Source organism: Bos taurus, chromosome 13 (assembly GCF_002263795.3).
Source record: "Bos taurus isolate L1 Dominette 01449 registration number 42190680 breed Hereford chromosome 13, ARS-UCD2.0, whole genome shotgun sequence".
Lineage (NCBI taxonomy): Eukaryota > Metazoa > Chordata > Mammalia > Artiodactyla > Bovidae > Bos > Bos taurus.
Window position 1 is genome coordinate 63141575 of NC_037340.1, and position 26924 is coordinate 63168498.

At 46.7% G+C, this 26924-nt stretch overlaps 1 protein-coding gene across 2 annotated transcripts; it reads right to left on the bottom strand.

Moving 5' to 3' along the window:
* Window positions 1-125: 125 nt before the first annotated feature.
* PXMP4 (peroxisomal membrane protein 4) lies at window positions 126-26235 on the bottom strand. 2 transcript variants are annotated; one of them, NM_001099163.1, is made up of 4 exons: window positions 26031-26235; window positions 20505-20567; window positions 14394-14592; window positions 9291-10338 (listed from the first exon to the last, which is right to left on the bottom strand). In NM_001099163.1, exons 1-4 carry the CDS (start codon window positions 26141-26143, stop codon window positions 10075-10077), a joined length of 639 nt encoding a protein of 212 aa, NP_001092633.1. In that variant the 5' UTR covers window positions 26144-26235; the 3' UTR covers window positions 9291-10074. The 2 variants fall into 2 exon arrangements, with proteins under 2 accessions (XP_059748747.1, NP_001092633.1); XM_059892764.1 differs by lacking the exon at window positions 20505-20567 and having other exon boundaries at window positions 126-10338; window positions 26031-26231.
* Between the last annotated feature and the right edge of the window lie 689 nt (window positions 26236-26924).

Here is a 26924-nt window from a genome sequence, read left to right on the forward strand (position 1 = left end):
GTGCTTGGGGGACAGCTGAAAGCAAAACACTCATCTCTGACTCCTGGAGCTCACCCTCCAATGGGAGAGTCAGATTTCTTTGTATCTGCACAATATGCTCATTAAGAAGTTTGACAAGCGACACAAATAGTTCAAAGCTATTTATTCCGCATACACCAACTCCCCTAAACGTACATTCATAGCTTAAAAAAAAAATCTCCAGACATGAACATCCCATTATTATAAGGAATACATAATTGGGAGAAATGATTCTGTGGGGACTTCATTTTATTAAGAGGCACAGAGACATCCATTGTTGAGTTCTGGCAGAAGGAGGTGGGGAGTTTTATGTCTGCAACATTACATTCGTCTCGAATGATCCCTTGTCACTACGCTGAATGGTTTGACTGACGGTTTACTGTCTCTGGAGATGTTCTGTCACGGTGCCAGTCCTGGCTGTGTCTGAACACAGGCCTCTCACCCATTCGGGAGGCTGTCTCACATAGGAGCAAGCCTTGGGAGTTGGGCAGACCCCTACTGTGTGGCTTGGCCAGATGGGTAAGTGATTTACCCCCATGAAGAGCTCTGATTGCCTCCTTGGTAGAACAAGGGGCAGGGGCTCCTCAACAGAATGGGTGTCCGGGTTCAATGAGAAAACAAGACAAGCAGAGTTTGCAAACTGGCCCGCAGGCCGGATTTAATTTGCTCAGGGTATTCTTCCCCTGAATTATGAATTAGTTTTTAAAACAAATTTTAAATTGGGACATGCTATAGAAAATTTTCACTTTTCACTTTCTTGTATTGGAGAAGGAAATGGCAACCCACTCCAGTGTTCTTGCCTGGAGAATCCCGGGGATGGGGGAGCCTGTTGAGCTGCCGTCTATGGGGTCGCACAGAGTCGGACACGATTGAAGCGACTTAGCAGCAGCAGCAGCATAGAAAATTTTAAATATTTGGATTTTTAAAAATTTTTGGCTGTGTTGCATGGCTTGCAGGATGTTAATTCCCTGACACCTGGAATCCTAACCATTCGATTACAAGGGAACGCCCAAATGTTTGGCTTTAAAAAAAAGTAATATCTGGCAATGCCAGGTAGGCCATCAGGGTACTGAGCAAGTGCTGTCCCCCATTTAGCCAGAGCCTTGGCCCTCCAGGCAACCAGTGTCCCTGCCTGGCTTGCCTCTCATGATGACCTTATTTGCCCTGCCACTCTGAGTTTGCAATCCCTAATGCCTGTGCCCGGCACTGAGTAAGCATCCAATAAATGTTAACTACTCTTAGGAACATTACTAGAGCACCAGCACAGCTCCTCTTTGCGGAAGACGTGGATGTGGAAGGGAAGGGGAGTGGGTGTTCATGGGGGTGTTCGTGCCAGCCAGCAGTTGCCTGACTATGTGGCCTTGGCTCAGTCTTTGGTCATCAGCCAGTCCAAATGTCCAGCCGGAGGGTCCAAGGTCAGTGGAAGTGGCTAGGCTTCTAGTCCATAAGTGAGCCTCCCTTCCCTTGCACCCCCATTATTCCATGAGCTCCAGCTCTGGGGACCCCCTCTCCTCTCCAAGGCCCACCCAGTGCCTCTTCCTTTCTCTGTATCACGCCAGCCTCTGCAGTGGGATTATGCTTTTCCAAGCAGAAGGAAGAAAACCTGACAGGGTGGCCATGCCTGCCCTGACCAGTGCTGCAGTGAGGGGCTGCGGAGCCCTCAAAGCAGAAGGGCTCTGTTTTCTCACCTGTAAAATGGGGATGGTAATAATAACGATCACAGTGTTCACTTTATAGGCCTGTTGGGACATTAACTGAGTTATGAAAGCGCTTAGGGCAGTAGTTGGCGCGTAGAGAGCCCTCAATAAATGTCAGCAGTTACTAAGAATGAAGGCTGAATTAAGGGAGCAGCTTGCCTACATCTCCTCCTAATTTTTCCAAATGAGAAAAGAAAAAAACTTCTTGTTAGGCTGCAGAACGAGTTTTCAAGCAGCAATCCATGCACTGCTTCCCAAATTTTATTAGGCTCAGAGACAAGGAGAAAAACACACTTGGACAGCAATGAAGTGTGTAGATGAGACAATCCTATATTCCACTGATTCTCAGACCATTTTCTAAAAATTGATTAATATTTTTTTTGGCTGCACCAGGGGGCAGGTGGGAATCTTAGTTCCCTGACCAGGGATTGAACCCGTGCCTTCTGCAGTGGAAGCACAGAGTCTTAACCACTGGACCGCCAGGGAAGTCCTCTCTCAAACTTTCTTTTTTCGTATTTAACAGCTCTGAAAGTGAGGTGCAGCATACAATCAATGGCATGCCCATTTTTAGTCAGCAGCTCTTCTCCTTCCTAGGGGCTCAAGATAAAACGTTGTGCCTCATTTTGGAGGGTGTCTTGGAAGTTGGAGATAAGGTGGCTGAAAAGCACGGGCCCCGGGGCCTGCCCCCTCAGAGGCCTCATTGTTCTCATCACCTCCAGCCTCCCCAGCACATTTGAGGCCGGCCACGGTGGAGCAAGTCGCTTTTCTCTCATTTTGCTCGTTTTCTTTTCTGACACCTGCTGACCTGCATTTGGTCCCGGGGTTGACAGCACATGGCAAATGCGGTCAGGGAGGGGAGTAGCGAGAGCTCACGAAGAGAAGAGAAAGGCTTTTCATAATATATTAAGATATTCAGAAAGGAGGAGCCTGAGATATTCTCCCTCCCTCTCCTCTTTTTTTTTTTTTTTTTGAACAACAACAAAAAAATCCCTGCTGGAAGCCAGAGTTATATATATGCCAAACAGGCCAGGAAACCCAGCAGGCCTCCTGGAGCTGGCAATGAACCGAAACAGGGGCATTGTGTCCAGGCCACTGGCTGGCTGAGGGGCATTGTTAGGGCCTGGCCCTGTCTGGGAAGAGGGGGGCACAGGGGGCAGGGGGAGTGTGTTCCCATGACTCCCTGGGGAGTGACAACAATCAAGGCCAGCTGCGAAGCTCGCATGCCAGGGGCCTGTGGGCGGGTGGCTGGCCCCAGAGGGGCCGTGGAGGGCTGCAGGGGGCTGAAGAGGCGAGGGGAGGCGGCAAGATCCAGGTCTGTTTCTCAGCTGGGCGGGGGTGGGGGGGGTCATTTGCTATACCCGTCTCTCTCATCCCCACCTCCAGAAAGTCCCGGGCCACTGAGCCACTTTGCAAATGATACCCCAGATCTGCCCACTTCTCTCCACCCCAAGGCCCCACCCTGATCCAGGCTGCCATGGTCTCTCACTGGGACCCCTGCCTGGCCTCCTCACTGGATCCTGGTGCCAGCCTGGCTCTCTACGTTCTGTTCCCCACACAGAGCTAGAAGGATCTTTCCAAAATGTAAATCACATCACAGCCACATCACTCTCCTGATTAAACCTGCCAAAGGCTGCCTGTCAAACTGAGAAGAAAACCCAAACCCCTCACTCTGGCCCACAAAGCCGGCCTGATGGGCCCAGCCAGCCTCTGGGACTCCATCTCCGACACTCCAGGAAGCCCCCACCTGCCACTCTGTCCCAGTCTCGCAGACCTCCTGCAGGCCCTGGAATGCTGTCAGCTGTTTCCTCCTTAGGGCCTGCGCACTTTGCAGCTCCTATGCCAGGAACAGCCTTCCTCTACCTCTCAGCATGGCTTGATCCCAGAGCGAACAACACCTCCTCAGAGAGGCCTTCCCTGGAAAACAGACCTTGCTGCTCTCTACTGCACTGCCTTCCTGGCACCTACCACTGAACTGTATATTCGTTAGTCTTCCCTCCCTGGGTGGTAAACCCCAGGTGAGCAGGAACTGGTTTTTTCATCGCTAAACCCTAGCCTCCCATATCACCAGGTACATAGTACCTAGCAAGAACTCAGCCAATATTGATTGTTGTTGTTCAGTTGCTAAGTTGTATCCAAGTCTTTGTGACCCCATGGACTGCAGCATGCCAGGCTTCCCTGTTATTCACTATCTCCCAGAGTTTGCTCAGATTCATGTCCATTGAGTCGGTGATGCTATCCAACCATCTTATCCTCTGTCACCCCCTTCTTCTCTTGTCCTCAATCTTTCCCAGCACCAGGGTCTTTTCCAATGAGTCAGCTTTTCGCATCAGGTGGCAAAGTATTGAAACTTCAGCATCAGTCTTTCCAATGAATATTCAGAGTTGATTCCCTTTAGGACTGACTGGTTTGATCTCCTTGAAGTCTAAGGGAGTCTCAAGAGTCTTCTCCAGCACTACAGTTTGAAAGCATCAATTCTTCAGCGCTCAGTTTTCTTTATGGTCCAGTTCTCACACCCATACATGACCACTGGAAAAACCATAGCTTTGCCTATACGGACCTTTGTCGGCAAAGTGATGTCTCTGCTTTTTAATACGTTGTCTAAGTTTGTCATAGCTTTTCAGCCACCCTCAAGCAGTCCTGAAACTGTGATGCATGAACCCAAGTTCCATGAACTTGGACAGGAAAAAAAATTACACCTATATTTTCACTAGTCTCTAACTGAAATGTAACATTTCCTTCCATTTTAAATGTAGGCAACAATCCAGAGGCCAATTAGCAGCAACTTGGGACTTTATCACCAAGAGAAATCACAGCTAGTTCCTTATCACAGCTGCCCCAGGGATCCTAAGATACTGTTCATGCTTATGACACCTGTGACATCCTGGTAGCTTTGGACCTGCCACTCCATCTTTTTATCTGATGTGTTTAAAAAAGAACACACAGGGCTTCCCTGGTGCCCTGTACTCTTTCAGTAGTAAAGAGTCTACCTGCCAGTGCAGGAGATACAAGTTGGAGCCCTGACCTGGGAAGATCCCACATGCCTCAGAGCAACTAAGCTATTGTGCCACAATTATTGAGCCTGTGCTCGAGAGTCTGGGCGCCGCAACTACTGAAGCCCGCGCACCGTAGAGCCCATGCTCTGCAACGAGAGAAGCCACCGCGATGAGAAGCCTGCGTGCTGCACCTAGAGAGTAGCCCCCGCTTGCCACAGCTAGAGAAAAGCCCGAGCAGCAGTGAAGACCCAGCACAGCCATAAAAAATATTTCTAAGTCACAAATATAAAAAATATTATTATTTCAATATTCAATATAATTATTGTCTTTTATAATTCTATTTATGGTTTTAAAAACGGCATTCTTAAAAAAAAAAGAAAGAATTCTTGAGAAGGGTCTAGAGGCTTCACCAGATGCCAAAAGGGTTCATGACACACATAAAAAAGACACCCTAAAAAGGAGTGTCGTGAAAGAGCTGATGTAGGGAGTTCCCTGGCAGTCCAGTGGTTAGGACTCTAAACTTCCGCTGCAGGGGGCCCAGGTTCAACTCCTTGTTAGGCAACTAAGATCCCACAAGCTGGGGAGCGTGGGTAAAAAAAAAAGAGCTGATGACGTATGACTTTGATCTCTCTCAGCTGACATCCAGCCCATGAGACGCTGAAGGGAGAGCTCAGAAAAGCAGGAGAGCAAGGCTTCCAACAGGAACCTCATGACCTGCATTTCACTGCTGCCTGGTCCTGTCTTGTTCATGAAATCATGAACACACAGCCCTGCAACAGAAAGCAGGAAGCCCTCTTGAAAATCAGTACTCAGAGGGGAGCCCAGCTGTCCCTCTGTCCTCTAGCTGGGCCCCTGTGGCCTCCAGTCCCAAGAGTGAGTTCTGCAGGAGGCCTCTGGTTAAACTTAACACACTCTCATCCAAAATGTGGGCTTTCCCCATGGCTCAGTGGTAAAAAATCCACCTGCAACGCAGGAGCCACAGGTTCAATCCCTGGGTCAGGAAGATTCCCTGGAGGAGGGCATGGCAAACCACTCCAGTATTCTTGCCTAGAGAATCCCATGGAGAGGGAAGCCTGGTGGGCTACAGCCCATAGGGTCACACAGAGCTGGACATGACTCAGCACGCACGCACCCAAAATGCTTTTCAAGACTGAAAAAGACCCTCTCTATCCCTATGAATCTGCAACAAGATAAGGGAAGGAAAACAATATTTTATAAATACCCTCATAGAAAGCAACCCACCTGCAGTCACAGATTGGTTCCAAGAGGTGGACACAGCATGACGTGCTGGTTTAGGAGAGTGTCAGGTTTAAAGTCTGATTCTCACAAACCCAACACACACTCATGAGAGTGGGAGAAGCGAACAGTGTGGACAGAAACACCATCTCCAGGATCCTTTCTGGAGCCTGCCGTGAGGAAGGCGGCAGTCGTGAGAAGCCGAGGAGGCAGCTTCTTGGAGCCTGGGTTTGTGAATCATCACTCTCACGTGGGTTCCCCGAACAACCTCTAATTTGGGAGAGGAGCAGCAGAAGGGCCCCAAATTCACTTCAACTTTGTCCTTCCCCTTTCAGTTGGAGTTCCGTGGGCATTCATGTTGGGTGTCATCTACGACAAGACTCAGGACATCTAGGATGATTCATCTTCATGCTGATCTGCCCGAGATATTTGGGGACTTGGGGGTGGGGTTGAGGGGGACAGGAACTGCCTCAAAGAAAGGACTCCCTTTTTAAAAAAAAAAAATAATACTAACACTGACTTTTTTTTTTGGTCACGCCCCATGGCTTGCAGGATCTTAGGTTTCTGACTAGGGATTGAACCCGTGCCCTTGGCAATGAAAGCACCAAGCCTAACTACTGGACCGCCAGGGAATTCCAGGACTCACTTTTGTATCAGATTATTGATCAAAGAGAAACCAAACATGCAGAGAACAAGGAAGGAGTGTCCAAGAGTTCTTGAGATGACAGTGCAATGTAAAAGCTTCTTAGAGGACAGAGATGGGTGGTTGTGCAGAGAATTTCTCAGGAAGGGTGCACTAGAATGGATGGGGGCGCCCCTGGCTGGGGAGGCGGTGGGTAGGTGGAGCTGAGGTTCAGGGGGAACTTGACTCTTCCTTATTATACCTTTGTGTACCCATTTACATTTTGCACTATTGTGTATGCATTATTGCTTAAAAATTTTTGTTTACAGCTTTGCAAGTTAGAGACCTCATAGGAAAGTAGCAGGTGCTTAATTGACACATATTAAAACACTGCTATTTCAGGAACTAGCATTTATGGAGCGCCTACTGTGGGCCAAGGGCCTCTGGCAATCCCAGTTTTCCAGGTCTTACAGACACGGAGGCTGGGCCAGGAGGGAGCTGAGTGGGAACTCCTCCCAGGAGCCGGGGCTCTAGTCCTGCCTGAGGACCACACCACCTCCCTCCCTGGAGTGAGCAGTTGGAGGCACCAGATGCTTTGGCAGGATCCAGAGAGATGCCATCTGTGAGGGGAACCTATTCTTAGAGAGCAGAGACAGTGGGTGGGGGAGCCAGCCAACCCCCAGCGGCAGTTGGGGGACGTCGGGAGGAATGGGGGGCAGGCAGCCAAGGCTTTTACCTTCAGCTGAGGGGTGGGGCAGGCCAGGTTCAAAGCAGAGTGTCCGTAGTCTTTGGGGCCAAGCTTCCTTTTACATTTGGAAGATACATTGGAAACAGCAGCAGGCATTTATCGAGTGCTTACTTTATATGCTGTCGTATCATTTAATCCTCCACACCACCCTCCAAGGCATGTGCCGTGAGAATGGCTGTTTAACAGATGACAAGTCGGAGGCCCTGAATGGTTAAGTCACTTACAAGGAACCAGCGGAGCCAGAACTGAGCCCAGACACTCTGGGTTCCAAAGCTGATAGCCTTAACCACCAAGCTCTGCTGCCCCTCAACTCGCTGCACCGGGGGCAGTTTTAGTTTGGGTTCCCCCAAGAGCAGACCCCAAGATGAGGATGTTGAGTGCAAGCAGTTTCTGTGGGAAGTGGTCCCGGGAAGCAGTGGTAGGGGCACGAGGAAGGAGACAAGGGAGGAGGTGTTATCACAAGAGTGACCGCTGTGGGCGGCCGGAGCTCAGGCTTGCCGGGTGCTCTGGAGCCAGCGTGGAGCAGGCACCTGGGAGTTATCCTACCCAGGGGCAATCGGAGTGCAGGAGTGGGGGTCTCCACCCGTCCCTAGTTGATAGCTGCTCCCAGGATGTATTCATCTCCAGCACTGCAGGTCTGCGGCAGGCTGACAGAGCAGGTGCCGAGAGCAAGGGAAGAGCCCTCAGGCAGAAAGACTCAGGGTGGCAGGAGGGTGGCTGGTGTGCACTGAAGTGGTAAGTTAGACAGGATATGGGTGGGGCACTCCAGCATCTGCTTTAAAACCCACTTGCTGTTCGCTACCCTCTCCCCTCCCCATAACCTCAGGGCCTCATTCAGCCTCCACAGAATGAACTAAGGGAACTTCAAGACTACCTTCTCTAAGCTGGCAGTACAACATCGTGCCTGAGAATACACCGTTTAGACTCAGACCCAGTCCCACCTTCATGACCTAACAGTTCTGTGACATAGCTTCCTCATTCGTCACATGGACTACTGGCTGGACCCTGTCATTCCCTACCACCTTGTTACTCAAGCTCAGAACAGCAGCAGCCATCACCCAGGAGCCGTGAGAAACCCAGAATCTCAGGCCCCACCCCAAACCCACTGAATCAGAATCTGCATTTTAATAAGATCTCCAGTGACTCATGTGGATATTTCTACTAGTAATTTTAAAAATATAAAAAGAAATTGAAGTATGCCTACTCCAACGTGTTTGATTTGTTCAGCTTGGTGGTTTAAAAAAAAAAAAATCAGTTCTGGCACACACACAAGTCTCCAGTTCACCAGGTCCCCATCCCTCCCGACTGCATAGCACCCAGAACATCATCATTTATGCCTCTTCCCAGGCCCCTATAGGCATTTGAGTGTGCACCCCAATAACTAGCTAATTTTGCATAGCATAGTTTAGGTTTCTAAATTTAAGGCACTGAAAAAAAAAAAAAGAGCTTTGAAATAGCATAGATCTGGTTTGGTTGTCACACGAGTTGTATTGCCTTTGGCAAGTTACTTCTCCGATCCTCAGTTTCCACATCTGTAAAATGGAGATCAAAATATGTACCTGCAAGGTCATTGTATGGGTTAAAAATAATAATGTGCAAAGCACCCAGGAAGGAGGAAGGAGGAGTTCACCAGGTGGATGTCATTAGTAGCTGAAGCAGCCGTCATAGTTACACAAGTCCAATGTAGACACCAGGTATTACTATGATTATCCTCACTTTAGTAGAAACTGAGCCTCTGAGAAGAACCTTCCCCAAGGTTACACAGCAGTCCAGTGGGGACTCAAACCCAGGTCCTCAAGCTCTGTATCTGCACTGTCCACTAGAATTTTCTGCGAGGATAGAACGTTCTAATCTGTGCAGCCACATGTGGCTGCTGAGCACTTGAAATGTGACTGGTCCAAATTGAAAAATGCTGAAAGTGTAAAACACACACCTGATTCTGATGACTTAGTATAAGAAAAATAGAATGTAAAATATCTTATTAATTTTTATATTTAATACACATTAAAATGATAACATTTGAGAAATACTGGGTTCAAAGATATAATTAAGGTTAATCTCTGCTTCTTTCTCTCCCCACATTTTTTTTTTTGGCCATACCTCGGGGCATGTGGGATCTTAGCTTCCCAACCAGGGATAGAACCCATGCCCTTGGCAGTGACAGCGGAGTCCTAACCACTGGACCACCAGGAATTCCCTCCACTTTTTAAAAACTGTGGCTGCTAAAAAAAAGCTCAGTCACATATGTCTCACACTGTGTTTCTGTTGGACAGTGGAAACACTGGAGCTTCTACAATAGAACACCCAAGGCAAGGAACTGAGTATTGTCTAAAAATGCATTTTTGCAACCCACTGCCCATCAGCCAGAAGCCCTCTTTTACAGAAGAATGGTCAGAGAACATACCCACCAGAAAGAGACTTCAGTGCCCTCGTCTGGGCTCGATGATCCCTGAGGCCCAGGGTGGGGTGTGGCCTTCCCTGGTCTCTCAAGAGTCAGCAGCCATCACCGTGCCCAAGGCTCCTCAGCCTGATTCGGTGGCTCGTTTCACTATTCAAGAGTACCTAATGAGAACTGATAATCAGTGCTTCCATTTTGCCAAATGGAGCCCTGGGCTAACAAAAGTTAGTCTGAGACCCCAGATCTTGAAGAGGTAGGAGCCTCTGGGATGGTTAGCAGGTGGAGCCAATCTCAAACCGCGGCTGGATACCTCCGTCACCCGACTGGGGTGCAGGAGCCTTCCTGAGCACCTGGGGGCCCTGTTACTTGGAGGGTTGGCTCTTGTTGTAGATAAAGAAGTCCGAGAGGTCGTGCCACACGTTGCTGTCCTCGTACAGGTAGGTCATGGACGACTGCAGCGAGGGCTGCAGGGTTGGCCGGTGGTACTCGAAGAGCCACAGCACCAGCCCCCACACCAGCCCTGAGAACCATGGAAACGGGTCCAACCTGGGTTCAGGGATGAAGCCCTTCTCCACGCCCAGGCGGCACAGGGCAAATAGGACGCGGGATAGCAGGTACATGCTGATCTGTGGGAGGGAAGGACGGGGTTAGAAGTGGGCCCAGCCACTGGGAACCTTCCACCCACCCCACACCACCCCACCCCATCCCTTCCCCTTTTCCCCCCATTCTCCTCCCCGACCCTGCCCCACCCTGGAGTGCTGCCTGTGCACTGGATCAGGGTTTTGCAGAGTATGAGCAAGGTGATTTGAAGTGGTTTGCAGCAGGCATTTGAACATTACTGTTTATGTCTTTTTTTGTTAGCAGTATTGCATGGCAAAAAGGATCTTATTTCTTCAACCAGGGATTCAAACTATATCCCCTGCAATGAAAGCACCCAGTTTAAACCTCTGGACTGCCAGGGAAGTCCCACTATTTATGTCTTTTATTATTCTTTTTAATTAAAAATTTTGAACAATGAATATATTTACATGGCTCAAAACTAAAAGGTAGCTTAATGACAAAAAACACAGTCCACAAATGAAAAAAAATTAATAAACTGGATTTCAACAAAATGCAAAATTTTTCAGTTGTCAAAGTCCATGTGAAGAGGTTGAAAAGAAAAGCTACAGACTGAGAGAAAATATTTACAAATACATATCTGACAAAGACTCATGTCTGGAAAATATTTTTAGAAACTCTCAAAACACAACAGTGAAAAAAAAAAGACAATCCAGTTAGAAAATAGGCAAAAGACACAAACAGATATTTCACTGAAGAGGTTAACACAAAAAGAAAATAGACACATGTAAAAAGGTTCAGCTTCATTAGCCATTAGGGAAATGCAAATTAAAACCACAATGAGAGGGACTTCCTGGCAGCCAGTGGTTAAGACTCTAATCATCCCATGCAGGGGGCCCAGGTTCCATCCCTGGTTGGGAAATTAGATCCTGCATGGCACAGCTAAGACCTGGAACAGTAAAATAAATAAATAACTTTTTAAAAACCACAATAAGCACTACACACCTATCAAAATTTCAAAAATCTGAAATGTAACAAACCACATGCCAGCTTGAAGGTGAAGCAACTGGATCACACATATATTCCTGATAGGAATGTAAGATAGGACAATCACTCTGGAAAATACTTCGTCAGTCTCCTCTAAAACTAAATATATATGTACCGTGTGTATGTGCTCAGACCCTGAGTCGTGTCTGACCCTTTACAACCCTTTGGACTGTAGCCCGCCAGGCTCCTCTGTCCATGAGATTCTCCAGGCAAGAATACTAGAGTGGGTAGCCATTTCCTCCTCCAGGGGATCTTCCCAACCCAGGGATCAAACCCATGTCTCCTACATTGCAGGCAGATGCTTTATCTCTGAGACATCCGTAAAACCCTTTATGTATCATATGACCCAGGAATTGCACTCCAGGTATTTATCACAGAAGTGAAAACTTAAGTTCACCAAATACATATACAAGAAGGTTCTGAGCAGCTGCATGCCTAATAGCCAAGAGCTAGAAACAACCCAGATGTCCTTCCATAGGTACATCCATACCATGGAACACTACTCAGCAGTGAAAAGGAATGAACAGCTGATACAATAACTTGAAAGAATTGCCAGGAAATTATGCTGAGTGAAAAAAGCCAACCCTCAAAGATTACATACTATAATGACTCCATTTACATAATATTTTTTTTAATTGAAGTATAGTTATTTACAATGTTGTGCTTCAGGTGCATAGCAAAGTGATTAAGCTATACACACACATATATGTACGTATATTCTTTTTCAGATTATAAAAATTTTATATTATAAAGTATAAAATATTGAATATACTTCCCTTACTAATTATTGTTTATCTATTTTATATATAGTAGTATGTGTTAATTCCAAACTCCTAATTTATGCCTCCCACTTTGGTAACCATAAGTTTGTTTTCTATGTCTGTGAGTCTATTTCTGTTTCATAAATAAGTTCATTTGTATCATCTTTTCTAGATTCCACATGTAAGTGATATATTTGCCTTTTTCTGTCTGATTTCACTTAGTATGATAATTTCTAGGTTCGTCCATGTTGCTGCAAACGGCATTATTTCATTCTTTTTTATGGTTGAATAATATTCCTGTGTGTGTGTGTGTGTGTGTGTGTGTGTGTGTGTGTACACTACATCATCTTTATCTGTTCATCTGTCGATGGTTGCTTCCATGCTTGTAAATAGTGCTGCCATGAACACTGGGGTATATGTATCTTTTTGAATTAAGAGTTTTTGTCTTTTCCATATATATGCCTAGGACTGAGATTGCTGGATTGTATGATGACTCTAGTTTTAGTTTTTTAAGGAATCTCGATACTGGTCTCCACAGTGACTGCACCAATTTATATTCCCACCAACAGTACATGAGTATTCCGTTTTCTCCACACCCTCTCCAGCATTTATTATTTGTAGACTTTTTGATGATGGCCATTCTGACTGGTGTGAGGTGACATTTCACTATAGTTCTGATTTCCATTTCTCTAACAATTAGTGAAACTGACCATCTTTTCATGTTCCTTTTCCTGTGCCTGTTGGCCATCTGTATGTCCATCATGTAACATTTTTGAATGGAGATCAGAGCAGCTGTTGCCAGGGGTCAGGGAAAGGAGGGAAGGGGGAAGGAAATGGGTGTATCCAGGATTCCTAGAATTTGGAAGTTCATAGACAAGTGAAATTTCTATCAAAAAAAAACTGGGGAAACTTTCCCAAAATACAAAATGCTCATATCCACAGACTCTTCCACTCCATGTCTAGGAACTTACAAACAGACCGACACAAGTGCAGGAAGGTGTCTCAACAAAGATGTAGACTACAGTGGATGTGTGAGGTCAAACGCTGAAGAGCCCCTAAACGTCCATCCAGAGGACACTGTGAAATCAAGGCTGGTCCATGCCATCAGCAGAGAGCTCTGCTCACGTCATAAAGGATGAGGCACTGACAAGAGAGGCCCCTAAGATACACGGTTACATGAAAAAAAAGGAAAAACGTACTATGATCTCGTTGGTGGAAAACTGCTGCTATGACCACTGATACAAGCACAGACAAGTTCTGAAAGGCTATACAAAACACAGTTAAAATGACCATCTCTATACATGTACACCTGATTCACTTTGCTGCATTGCAGAAACTAACACAACACTGTAAATCGACTATTCTCCAATTGTATGTATGTGTGTGTGTGTGCTCAGTCATGTCCAACTCTTTTCGACCCTATGGACTGTAGCCCTCCAGGCTCCTCCGTCCATGGGGTATTCAGGCAAGAATACTGGAGTGGGTTGCCATGCCATCCTCCTCCACGGAACCTTCCTGACCCAGGGATCAAACCCACATCTCCTGCATCTTCCTGAATTGGCAGGCAGATTCTTTACCACTGAGCCACCTGGGAAGCCCAATACTGCAATAAAAATTATTAAAAAAAAAAAAAAGTGTTTCTGGGCAGTGGCTGGACAGTTAGAGGGGGAGAGAGACTCTTTTTCAATTTATTTTCTAATTGCATCATGTATCCTAAGCATCCAGAAGTGTGCCAGGCACACAATGAGTGCTTAGTTTGCATTACTTAAAATGTGAAAATAAAACAATTATTTTTATAATTTAAGACTATTTAAGAAATTTGAGGGAGGCAAATTAGAAAGACTGCCAACTTTTCATATAGCTCAAGAAGGATGCTAAAACAGCAGCAGCAGCAACAGTTAGCATTTTATCATTATCTCATTAAAAAATGGAATTTTTAACCAAGAAAAAGGGCAAGTTGCAGAATAAGAGATAATTCTTCAAATGTAGTAAGTTTCATTTTATGAAAATCTTACTCGTTTTTTTTTTCTCATTTCACTGCAGAGTAGTGTTTGGGGGCGTGTTTTGTTTTATATTTTTAAATCTTTGCCCCAGAGAGCTGCATGGTACTCCAGCAAGGTACCTGGTTAACAGAGGGGGAAGTTGAGGGGGAAGTGACCTTCCCAAGGTCACACAGGGATTGGTGAACTACAGACCCTCAGATATGGCAGGGAGCCACGAGCTCGTCGTCTTTGACTCCCATCCCCAACTCTATACCTGAATCCTGCCCCATCCCTCAGCCCTCTCCCCGGCCCCCATTCTGGGAAGACCTTTACCTGGCTGTTGATGTTATTGTTGTTTCCAAACACCAGCAAGCCCCCGATGAAGGCAGACACGAATGAGTGTGCCTGGTAGGTCTTGCCCTGGACGTGGGACTGCAGGGCACAGAGTCCCTTGTAGAGGAACACAAACCTGGCTAGGTTCCAGGAGTGGGTGTACGTGGCCTGCAGGATGGCACGCAGCTTCTCCCGGAGGCTGCACAGACACAAGGAGCCACCGTGAGTGCAGGCCCAGCCGCTCCGGGGCATCTACCCACCTGGCATGCAAAACTGGCCCAGGCAAGGAGCCCACGGGCCCACGCTCATTCAACCCCGGGCCTCTGCCCTCCATGCCCTTAGGGCTGCTCCCTCCCTGGATACAGGCTTTGACTTCACGCCATCTCCTTGAAGAGGTCTTCCCTGACTACCCCGCCACCTTTTTCAAGAGGTCTTCCCTGACTACTCCACGTATAAGAATGCCCACTGTATTCTGTTCCTTTATCCAACTTTTCTTTTCCTTCAGAGCTCATATCACCACCTGACATTTACATACTTGTTTATTACCTCCCCCCACTCCCACCTCATCCCAGTGGAAGCTCCCAGAGAGTGGTGTCTATACCTCACTCACTCATCCTCAGTGCGCAGAGCAAGGCCTGGCACATAGCGGATGCTTAATACATTTGTTTCTGGAGTAAACATGTGAAGGAATGAATGAGTGAATGAATGACTACATACTATGTGCTGGATCTGAGGATGTGAGTCTGAGAAAAAGTAGATCTGCTTGCTGCCCTCACAAGGTTTATGATCTAGTGGGAGAGGGAATTACGAAATGAATACTCATAAAACAAAGGTCAAACTTTGCCCTGACAAGCAATGATGCCAGGACGTGAAGGAAGACGTCAAGAGGGGAGAGGAGTTGTACTGGGATCAACACGAGCAGAGGTCCCGAGGAGGGACAGAGAGTGGGGAGTAAAGGAACAAAGACAGGTCATTAAGCCCTGAGCAGAAAATGTGTAAGGCAAAGGCTGTGAGGGAGAGGTGGGACCATGGTAAGATGCGTCTTTAAAAAAAAAAATTTATTTATTTATTTTTGGCTGGACTGGGTCTTTGTTGCTGCTCGAGGGCTTTCTCTAGTTGCAGAGAGCCAGGGCTGCTCTCTAGTTGCAGTGGCTTCTCTTGCTGGGGAGCATGTGCTCTAGGTGTGTGGGCTCAGTAGTTCCTGCACACGGGCTTAGTTGCTCCAAGGCATGTGGAGTCTTCCCAGAGCAGGGACTGAACCCATTGGCAGGCAAATTCTTTTCAAACACCAGGCTGCCAGGGAAGTCCTACGCTTTGTCTTTATCTTGAGAGAAGTGAACCTTTAGTAAGGCACGTGGTTTGACTTATCTTTTCACAATCGCTAGGGGGCAGTGAGGAGAGCCAAGGAGAGGAACCAGGAGACCAATTCAGGCCCAGCAACCACATGTGCCCTCGAGGCCTGAGGAGGGCCTTGAAGTGTGTCAGCTGGGGCCTGGGAAGTCTGCCAGGCAAGGGGGGACAGCTAGGAGTCAGCGAGCTCTCACCCCACGGGGACATGGGCCTACCACTGCCAGTTCTAAGGCAAGCTGCATTTCCTACTTTCCAAGCGTAGGCACTAATACTGCCTTGAAAATGTTTCTAGAATCTGAACACTTCTCACCTCTATGCCACCATCAAGGTCTGGGCCACCAGAGTTGCTCAGCTGGATTATTGCCACTGCCTCCTACTTTACACCTATTTCTGCCCTTGACCCCTAGCAGCAAACACTTCACTTTCTCACTATTAAATTTAAGTCAAATAGTGGCATGTCCACAAACAGATTCTTACGACAATTTCCTATTCCATTTAGAGGAAATGCCACAGGGGTAGGAGGAAGGTTCAAGAGGGAGGGGAGACAGATATATATATACACACACACATACATATATATATATATACACACACACAAATATATAGTATATGCTCAATAAATCTAAGTATATATACATACATACATATACTTATGGCTAATTAGCATTGTTGTGTGGTAGAAACCACCAGAACATTGTAAAGCAATTATCTTCCAATTAAAAATTTAGAAAATTAAACAAAAAGAAGAGGAAAAGGCAAACTCTTCTCTTTGACCTAATGCTGAACAGGATGGGCCCCGGTTCAGTTCAGTTCAGTCACTCAGTCGTGTCCGACTCTCTGCGACCCCATGAATCGCAGCACACCAGGCCTCCCTGTCCATCACCAACTCCCAGAGTTCATTGAGACTCATGTCCATCGAGTCAGTGATGCCATCCAGCCATCTCATCCTCTGTCGTCCCTTTCTCCTCTTGCCCCCAATCCCTCCCAGCATCAGAGTCTTTTCCAATGAGTCAACTCTTCGCATGAGGTGGCCAAAGTACTGGAGTTTCAGCTTTAGCATCATTCCTTCCAAAGAAATCCCAGGGCTGATCTCCTTCAAAATGGACTGGTTGGATCTCCTTGCAGTCCAAGGGACTCTCAAGAGTCTTCTCCAACACCACAGTTCAAAAGCATCAATTCTCCGGCACTCAGACTTCTTCACAGTCCAACTCTCACATCCATACATGACCACAGGAAAAACCATAGCCTTGACTAGACGGACCTTTGTTGGCAAAGTAATGTCTCTGCTTTTGAATATGCTATCTAGCTTGGTCATAACCTTCCTTCCAAGGAGTAAGCGTATTTTCATTTCATGGCTGCAGTCACCATCTGCAGTGATTTTGGAGCCCAAAAAAATAAAGTCTGACACTGTTTCCACTATTTCCCCATCTATTTCCCATGAAGTGATGGGACCAGATGCCATGATCTTCGTTTTCTGAATGTTGAGCTTTAAGCCAACTTTTTCACTCTCCACTTTCACTTTCATCAAGAGGCTTTTTAGTTCCTCTTCACTTTCTGCCATAAGGGTGGTGTCATCTGCATATCTGAGGTTATTGATATTTCTCCCGGCAATCTTGAGTCCAGCTTGTGTTTCTTCCAGTCCAGCGTTTCTGATGATGTACTCTGCATATAAGTTAAATAAGCAGGATGACAATATACAGCTTCTTTTCCTATTTGGAACCAGTCTGTTGGTCCATGTCCAGTTCTAACTGTTGCTTCCTGACCTGCATACAAATTTCTCAAGAGGCAGATCAGGTGGTCTGGGATTCCCATCTCTTTCAGAATTTTCCACAGTTTATTGTGATCCACACAGTCAAAGGCTTTGGCATAGTCAATAAAGCAGAAATAGATGCTTTTCTGGAACTCTCTTGCTTTTTTCATGATCCAGCGGATGTTGGCAATTTGATCTCTGGTTCCTCTGCCTTTTATAAAACCAGCTTGAACATCAGGAAGTTCACGGTTCACATATTGCTGAAGCCTGGCTTGGAGAATTTTGAGCATTACTTTACTAGCGTGTGAGATGAGTGCAATTGTGCAGTAGTTTGAGCATTCTTTGGCATTGCCTTTCTTTGGGATTGGAATGAAAACTGACCTTTTCCAGTCCTGTGGCCACTGCTGAGTTTTCCAAATTTGCTGGCATATTGAGTGCAGCACTTTCACAGCATCATCTTTCAGGATTTGAAAGAGCTCAACTGGAATTCCATCACCTCCACCAGCTTTGTTCGTAGTGATGCTTTCTAAGGCCCACTTGACTTCACATTCCAGGATGTCTGGCTCTAGGTCAGTGATCACACCATCGTGATTATCTGGGTCGTGAAGATCTTTTTTGTACAGTTCTTCTGTGTATTCTTGCCATCTCTTCTTAATATCTTCTGCTTCTGTTAGGTCCATACCATTTCTGTCCTTTATCAAGCCCATCTTTGCATGAAATGTTCCCTTGGTATCTCTAATTTTCTTGAAGAGATCCCTAGTCTTTCCCATTCTGTTGTTTTCCTCTATTTCTTTGCATTGATCGCTGAAGAACGCTTTCTTATCTCTTCTCTCTATTCTTTGGAACTCTGCATTCAGATGCTTATATCTTTCCTTTTCTCCTTAGCTTTTTGCTTCTCTTCTTTTTACAGCTATTTGTAAGGCCTCCTCAGACAGCCATTTTGCTTTTCTGCATTTCTTTTCCATGGGGATGGTCTTGATCCCTGTCTCCTGTACAATGTCACGAACCTCCATCCATAGTTCATCAGGCACTCTGTCTATCAGATCTAGTCCCTTAAATCTATTTCTCACTTCCACTGTATAATCATAAGGGATTTGATTTAGGTCATACCTGAATGGTCTAGTGGTTTTCCCTGCTTTCTTCAATTTAAGTCTGAATTTGGCAATAAGGAGTTCATAGTCTGAGCCACAGTCAGCCCCTGGCCTTGTTTTTGCCGACTGTATAGAGCTTCTCCATCTTTGGCTGCAAAGAATATAATCAATCTGATTTCGGTGTTGACCATCTGGTGATGTCCATGTGTAGAGTCTTCCTTGTGTTGTTGGAAGAGGGTGTTTGTTATGACCAGTGCATTTTCTTGGCAAAACTCTATTAGTCTTTGCCTTGCTTCATTCCGTATTCCAAGGCCAAATTTGCCTGTTATTCCCGGTGTTTCTTGACTTCCTACTTTTGCATTTCAGTCCCCTATAATGAAAAGGACATCTTTTTTGGGTGTTAGTTCTAAAAGGTCTTGTAGGTCTTTGTAGAACCGTTCAACTTCAGCTTCTTCAGCGTTACTGGCTGGGGCATAGACCTGGATTACTGTGATATTGAATGGTTTGCCTTGGAAACGAACAGAGATCATTCTGTCGTTTTTGAGATTGCATCCAAGTACTGCATTTCGGACTCTTTTGTTGACCATGATGGCTACTCCATTTCTTCTGAGGGATTCCTGCCCGCAGTAGTAGATATAATGGTCATCTGAGTTAAATTCACCCATTCCAGTCACTGGTTCCTAGAATGTCGACATTCACTCTTGCCATCTCTTGTTTGACCACTTCCAACCGGTTACCCCCACAATATTCCTCTCTTTGTTCTCTCCCCTGCAATCCCTCTGCTCCAGCCTCCTCAAACTCACCAGGTATGATCAGCCCTCAGGGCCTTTGCACAGGCTGTTCCGTTGGTATGAAACACTCCTTCCCTTGTTACCCACGTGGCCAACTTTTCCAGCTCCTTCAAGTCTCTACTTAAAATGTCACTTTCTCAATGAGCCCTTCCCTATTTAGCTCTGCAGCCTGCCCTCCCCCCAGCACTCTGGATCCCCTTTCCCTGCTTTACATTTTCTTTCCTACAGCCCATATAATATTCTAACATACCACATACTTTTTAAATTTATTATGTTTATTTTCTGCTACGCCTTTCTGCTAAACTGTCAGCTGTACGAGGGAAGGGATCATTCTCTGTTTTATTCACTGCTGTATCCCCAGCACCTAAAGACAGTGTCTGGCACATATTAGATGCTCAATAAATATTTACTGAAGGAATGAATGAGTTTAATTGAAAAAAAAAAATTTGGAGGACAAAAACTAAAACAAAAATAAATTTAAAAAAGAAAAATACATAAAGAAAGCAATCTTCACGACCTGGATTTGAGCAGCAGGCAGTCCATGTGTGATTCTTATAAACTCCAGGTGAAGTTAGATACATTAAAAACTAAAACACAAGTTGGTTTTTGAGAAGCTCCTTGTGGGAAGTTATGGAAGATCAGAGAAAGGCCAAGAAGTTTGAACAAGGAAAGAAAGTAGGTCATGGTGAGTTTTCCTGAGAAAGTGATCCTCAGAGAACTGGTATGGGTTGCTAGGAAGGCATAAAGATGGGGTAGAAGAGGAAAGGGGATTCCTGGTGTGTGTGTGGTGGGTACTCATGAGAAATGTAAAGAGGTGGAACCACCTGTTGCACATGAATGAATGGCAGCGAGTCTTGGTGCCAAGGGCTCCCCATGCTGGGGGTTGGAGAGAGGGGGGAATGTCCCTGAGGTCAGACTGCAGGGGGACTTGAATGCCACACCTGGAAGCTGGCTTCTCTGGAGAACATCAAGGAGCCAGGAGCTGGCGAATTTTCAAGATGGGATAGTAGAATCAGACTTGTGCTCTAGGAGATGGTGGTGTGGGCAGGTTGGACCCAACCTGGAGGCTACTGGGCAAGTCCTGGCACGATCTTGCCCAGTTTGAAGGGTGTGCAGAGGGGACAGGTACCTGCCACTCCGGAAAAGAAAGGTCATGACCAGCGCGTGAGGGGCCCGGATTTTGGCTCCATAGCTGTAGAAACAAAAGAAAATGGTTAAGGCACCACTGCACCACTGTTTCTTTCTGAGCTCTCTCTTTGACTCCCTGTGCCCCCTCCTCCCCTTCCCTAATCCTAATATCATTTTGGGAGGGAAACTAACCCTGGCTTTTGAGTTAGATCTGGGTTCCAAGTGGGTCATACAAAGTAAACAGTATCTGGTACCAAAGCCTTGCCCTGTTTGGCTCTATGCTGCTACTGCTAAGTCGATTCAGTTGTGTCCGACTCTGTGCGACCCCATAGACAGCAGCCCACCAGGCTCCCCCGTCCCTGGGATTCTCCAGGCAAGAACACTGGAGTGGGTTGCCATTTCCTTCTCCAATGCATGAAAGTGAAAAGTGAAAGTGAAGTCACTCAGTCGTGTCCAACTCTCAGCGACCCCATGGACTGCAGCCTACCAGGCTCTTCCGTCCATGGGATTTTCCAGGCAAGAGTACTGGAGTGGGTTGCCATTGTCTTCTCTGGTTTTGCTCTATAAACTTGGGTAAGTCATTGAATGTCTGAGTCTCCCTTCTTCCTTTAGTAAAAAGTATTGCCTGTTTCAGAGTTGTTTCTGGCAGTTAAGGACCTAGCACATGTAAAAGTTCCTCATTCAACCAGTACTAATGTCGCTACCTTTCTTTTTTTTTCTTTATTGGACTTGCCCTCGTTCCACCAAGTTCTCCAGCTGTCTGGCCCTGACCTTTCCAGGCTACGAGGTCTAACAATCTTTGACAGTCTCCCTCAGACAATGGTCATGAGCCCCATATTGTTGTCATATGAGTATCTGTGAGGCTTGTTTCCCACCGCCCCCCCCAAAGTATTTATTCATTTTGGCTGCACTAGGTTGTAGTTGCAGCATGTGGAGTCTAGTTCCCAGACCAAGGGTCAAACCTGGGCCCCCTGCATTGGGAGCATGCAGTCTTAACCACTGGACTGCTAGGCAGGTCCTTGTGAGGCTTGTTGGAAGCAGCAAAAGACTGGGAGGAAGCCTGTGTCCATCCACAGGGGGCTACTAGGTAAACACATAATGGACCCATGGCAACCAGTGGCATACACAGAGCTGTACGTGAACCAGGAAGCTCTAGATATGCTGTAGGCTTGGTTAAAGCAAGGTGTGTAAACTTCTAAAAAGCTCTAACTTTTTATGCCTTTTGTGAATATGCTACCTAATTTTGTAAAAAATCAAATAAAAAGTGTGATCAAATGACAGCAGTGTTACTGCATGTGGTGGCCAGGCTGAACGGCTTATTTCCTCACTGCCTAGCGGTGGGTGGGCAGGGCCCTCCTCTGGCCCCCAGCAAGTTTTCTGCCCTGCCTTCTCCAAAGGCATGTCTTCTTACCCTGAATAAAGAGGCCATTGGCCTCCTCCAGCTGGCCAAGGTGAACAGGACCCTGCCTTATACCTCAGACACAAATGGAGCAATGCCCCCAACTGCCTACATGTGCCTGGCCCCCTTCCCAAACTACTCAGACTCTGGTGGGAGCCAGCTACTGCCACTCACAAGATCTCTCTGTGTCCTGAAACACGGAATGCTCTGGATTAAAAAGGACTGAAAGGACATGATAGGGACTTCCCCAGCAGTCCGGTGGTTAAGACTCTGTGCTTCCACTGCAGGAGGTGAGGGTTCGACCCCTGGTTGGAAAACTAAGATCACATGTGCCGTGTGGTGTGGCAAAAACAAAACAAAACAAAATGGTCATGACCAAGGAAACGTCAGAGCAGCTCTGAATACAGACCTTCAGTCCTCTTCCATATAAAAGAGAAGTAAATGAAGGACCATGGCAGATGCAGTATGATATCCTGGAAGATCCCTATCTAGACTATCTTCCTGTAGAGGACATTTAGGGGACAACTGGGACCATCTGCCTATTAACTAGACAGCAGTCAACATTATAGGATTATGATTCATTTCTTTTTTAATCAAAAAAATTGTATACACCTACATTTTTGTACTTTAAAAAAAGTTTTTAAAAAAATTTATTTTTGGCTGTGCTGGGTCTTTGTTGCTGCGTGGGCTTCTCATTGCAGTGGCTTCTCCTGTTGCAGAGCATGGTCTTTTGGGCATATGGGCTCAGTAGTTATATTTCCTGGTTCTAGAGCACAGGCTCAATGGCTGTGGCTCATGGGCTTAGTTACACCACAATATGTGGGATCTTCCCAGACTAGGAATCGCACCTGTGTCTGATGCATTGGCAGGTGGATTCGTTACCACTGAGCTATGAATTTTCCTCTCTGAGCCACAGTCTTCTCATCCAGAAAATGGGTACAGTGGCAATTCCTCCCTTATACGCTTATTCATTCAGTTAATATTTAAAAGCCTACTTATACTAAGGAACAAAACAGATAAAAACTTCTGTCCCCATGAAGCTCATTTTCTAGTGAGAGAGTAGAAAATGCGTAAGTGATGCATAAGGGATGCGTAAGTGAATACTTAAGTGTCAGGTGGTGATAAGGTCTATGGAGGCAAAGTCAGTAGGGAAGGAGGTGGAAGTTCAGAGATTGCCTCATTGAGGAGGTAACAATCAGAAGCCTGAAGGTGAAGGAGTGAGCCAGGCAGATATTCACGCCAGTACAACCATGATTACAGCAGCCAACAGTTATATACATACCAGGCACTATGCTGAGCATTTCACAATACCAGACTACCTGATCTGCCTCTTGAGAAATTTGTATGCAGGTCAGGAAGCAACAGGTAGAACTGGACATGGAACAACAGACTGGTTTCAAATAGGAAAAGGAGTACATCAAGGCTGTATATTGTCACCCTGCTTATTTAACTTATATGCAGAGTACATCATGAGAAACACTGGACTGGAAGAAACACAAGCTGGACTCAAGATTGCCGGGAGAAATATCAATAACCTCAGATATGCAGATGACACCACCCTATGGCAGAAAGTGAAGAGGAACTAAAAAGCCTCTTGATGAAAGTGAAAGTGGAGAGTGAAAAAGTTGGCTTAAAGCTCAACATTCAGAAAACGAAGATCATGGCATCTGGTCCCATCACTTCATGGGAAATAGATGGGGAAATAGTGGAAACAGTGTCAGACTTTATTTTTCTGGGCTCCAAAATCACTGCAGATGGTGACTGCAGCCATGAAATGAAAAGACGCTTACTCCTTGGAAGGAAAGTTATGACCAACCTAGATAGCATATTCAAAAGCAGAGACATTACTTTGCCAACAAAGGTCCGTCTAGTCAAGGCTATGGTTTTTCCTGTGGTCATGTATGGATGTGAGAGTTGGACTGTGAAGAAGGCTGAGCGCCGAAGAATTGATGCTTTTGAACTGTGGTGTTGGAGAAGACTCTTGAGAGTCCCTTGGACTGCAAGGAGATCCAACCAGTCCATTTTGAAGGAGATCAGCCCTGGGATTTCTTTGGAAGGAATGATGCTAAAGCTGAAACTCCAGTACTTTGGCCACCTCATGCGAAGAGTTGACTCATGGGAAAAGACTCTGATGCTGGGAGGGATTGGGGGCAAGAGGAGAAGAGGACGACAGAGGATGAGATGACTGGATGGCATCACTGACTCTATGGACGTCAGTCTCAGTGAACTCCAGGAGTTGGTGATGGACAGGGAGGCCTGGTGTGCTGCGATTCATGGGGTCGCAGAGAGTCGGACACGACTGAGTGACTGAACTGATCTGATCACACATATTGACTCAATTCTCTCGACAGTATGATGGAAGTCAAAGTGTTCGTTGTTTAGTCTGTCCAATTCTGTGAGCCCATAGACTGTAGCCCTCCAGGCTCCTCCGTCCATGGTATTATCCAGGCAACAATAATGAAGTGGGTTGCCATTTCCTTCTCCAGGGGATATTCCCAACCCAGGGATCGCACCTGGGTCTCCTGCATTGCACGCAGATTCTTTACCTTCTGAGCCACCAGGAAAGCCCAACAGTATATTGAGAGGGTAACAGGCAGGAAGGCCAGGGGTCCCCAAATGGAGGAGACAGACTACAAGTGTCAGACATTTTAAACTATCTTTTAAGTGGCAGGAGGAAACAAACAAGTGTTAGATTTCTTCCCCTCCTCTATACAAATTTTAAAAGGTTTCTTTTAGAATTCTGTGTTGCCATGACAACACCTGGTTCCACCAGAACTTAACTTTTCTCAAACCTAGATCTAACCGATCCGGTTTTTCTTATGGAAATCTTTGCCTTAAGCTATGTTAATGAACTACGTATCTACCCTAGACTCTGTCTTCCTTGTAGAAGGAAATGGCAACCCACTCCAGTGTTCTTGCCTGGAGAATCCCAGGGACCGGGGAGCCTGGTGGGCTGCCATCTATGGGGTCGCACAGCGTCGGACACGACTGAATCGACTTAGCAGCAGCAGCAGTAGCTACATAACATCCAACTAAAGACTAGCAGGGAGCACTCCTGATGATGATGTCTATGTCAGAAGCTTTCTCTAATTCTTTTATACTTTAAAAAAGCTTTATTACACAAAAGCTCTGAGTGATCAAGCCTCGTCACTGGCCCCGGATTGAATTCCTCTCCTCCGGAGGCCAAGAATCCTGGCGTCTTTCATGGCTCAGCAACAACCTTTCAATATAAGTACTATTATCAGCCCCATTTTATAAATATTGAGGCTTAGAGAGCCTAAATGAGTTGCACAAGATCATGCAGGTAAGGGGCACCAGTACTCAAACTGAGGTGATCACATCCACACCGCCACGCCATGCTGCCACTAAAATGCCAAGTCCAAGGACATGCAGATTTTTGTTCCCTTTGTTCTTTGATGCTTCCCCAGTTCTGGCATTGTAGGCTCTCAATAAATGATAGCGTTTATGCATAAAGTTTAAAGGAAAATGAGCTCCAGTCCTGGCGCCAACCAGAGGAAATGACCTCCTCTTCTGCAGGTCTGATGACCAAATTGTAATCAGTTTGCTTGGCAAATACTTGCAGCTTCAGTTACACTGGTCACACCTGCGGCTTATCAGAAGAGGACTTAGCAGTAGAATCTTTTTTTTTTTTTTTTTTTAGCAGTAGAATCTTACAAAAGAATGAGAAGCGGGATGAAAGTCCAGGGCAGCTTAGTGAGGGGAGCATAGAGAGGCAGAGCCGCAAGTCTTGCTAGAAGGCAGAGTCCAGCTTCCCACTGTCCAGATGGAGCCACGGAAGCCAGATAGGCCCAAGGGCACACAGCAGCGGGAGGGGGAAACTGGACCCAAATGAAGGGATACAGGGGCTGGCATGGGAAATAGTCAAGACAATAGGGCCAGGCTGCAAAGCACGGAGTGCCTAGAAAAAGCGTAGTTAGACCCCCGGCTCAGAAGGCGCACAGAACCCAAAATCCAGCGCCCACTGCGCCGACAGTGGACGCCAAGACCTAGAGACACACTAGGGCTGCTCAAGGGCGCACAGCGCAGCGGCGCCGGTCCCAGAGGCAGCTTCTCCAACCCCACCAGATCGATCCTTCAGCCCCTGCCCAGCCCGATGACCCCACTCACACTGCCCCGTTCCGGAAGCCCTTAAGCATGGCCAGTGCTGCGTGGTAGCGGCGCTTGCTCAATAGTGCGTTGATCGCAAAGAGCAGAGCCCGCAGCTGCGGTGGGGCGACCATAATGCAGGCGTCGCTGAGGGTGGTAGACACGGAGCAGGACTCACGCCCTGACAGCCGGGGTTGCTATTGCACAACCCTCAGTAGGGCTGGAGGTGCCGGATGGTGCCGGACATTGCAGCCGCGTCTTTGAGCCCATAGGATGTGTCTGCTGTCACTCATACGAGCAGGGCCGATCACAGAGCTCACTCAACTCACGAGGGGAATGGGACGCAAGCACTCTCCCGAAGAGCGGTCTGATTGGAAGAGAGGGAAAGCTCGTAGCCAATTACAATGGGCTCCGTCCAATTCGACCGCAAAAAGGTTAGAAACGTATTCCTGGATTTGTCCAATCAGAAAGCAGTTTCCCTGGGACTTAGAAGAGGTGTGTCACCTGTGAGCTTGGAAGTTTTTTGAAAGAGGAGCCACCCTCGGGAGAGTAGGGATGGTGACACGGGGAGGAGCCAGGCCTTAACTGTACACAGGACAATTCTGATTGGTTAACATGGACTACCAATCTTCTCAGACCACAAATGACTTGGCACCTTTACCTTTTTGGTTTCCGTATGTTCTTAAAAACCAAACATTTTCTCATGGTCCGCAGAAGACTGTATGATCTGGCCCCTGTTTTCCTCTCTAATCTCACACCTCCAATCTCCTTTTGTCCCTCTCAGTCACTTCTCTTCGGCCAAACTAGCCTCCTTGCTGTTCCTTGAGCTTGACGCTCCTGCCTGAGCGCTTTTGCCTTTCTTTATCTCCCTGTTTCCTATGCATCACCCCAAGTTCTTCCCATAGCTAACTCCTT

Coding starts and splice junctions, on each gene's coding strand:
- PXMP4 (NM_001099163.1), bottom strand. CDS start 26,143: ATGGTCGCCCCACCGCAGCTGCGGGCTCTGCTCTTTGCGATCAACGCA. Junction 20,568..26,030: donor GGCTTCCGGAACGGGGCAGT/GTGAGTGGGGTC, acceptor TTGTTTCTACAG/CTATGGAGCCAAAATCCGGG. Junction 10,339..14,393: donor ACAATAACATCAACAGCCAG/GTAAAGGTCTTC, acceptor TCCCTCCCACAG/ATCAGCATGTACCTGCTATC.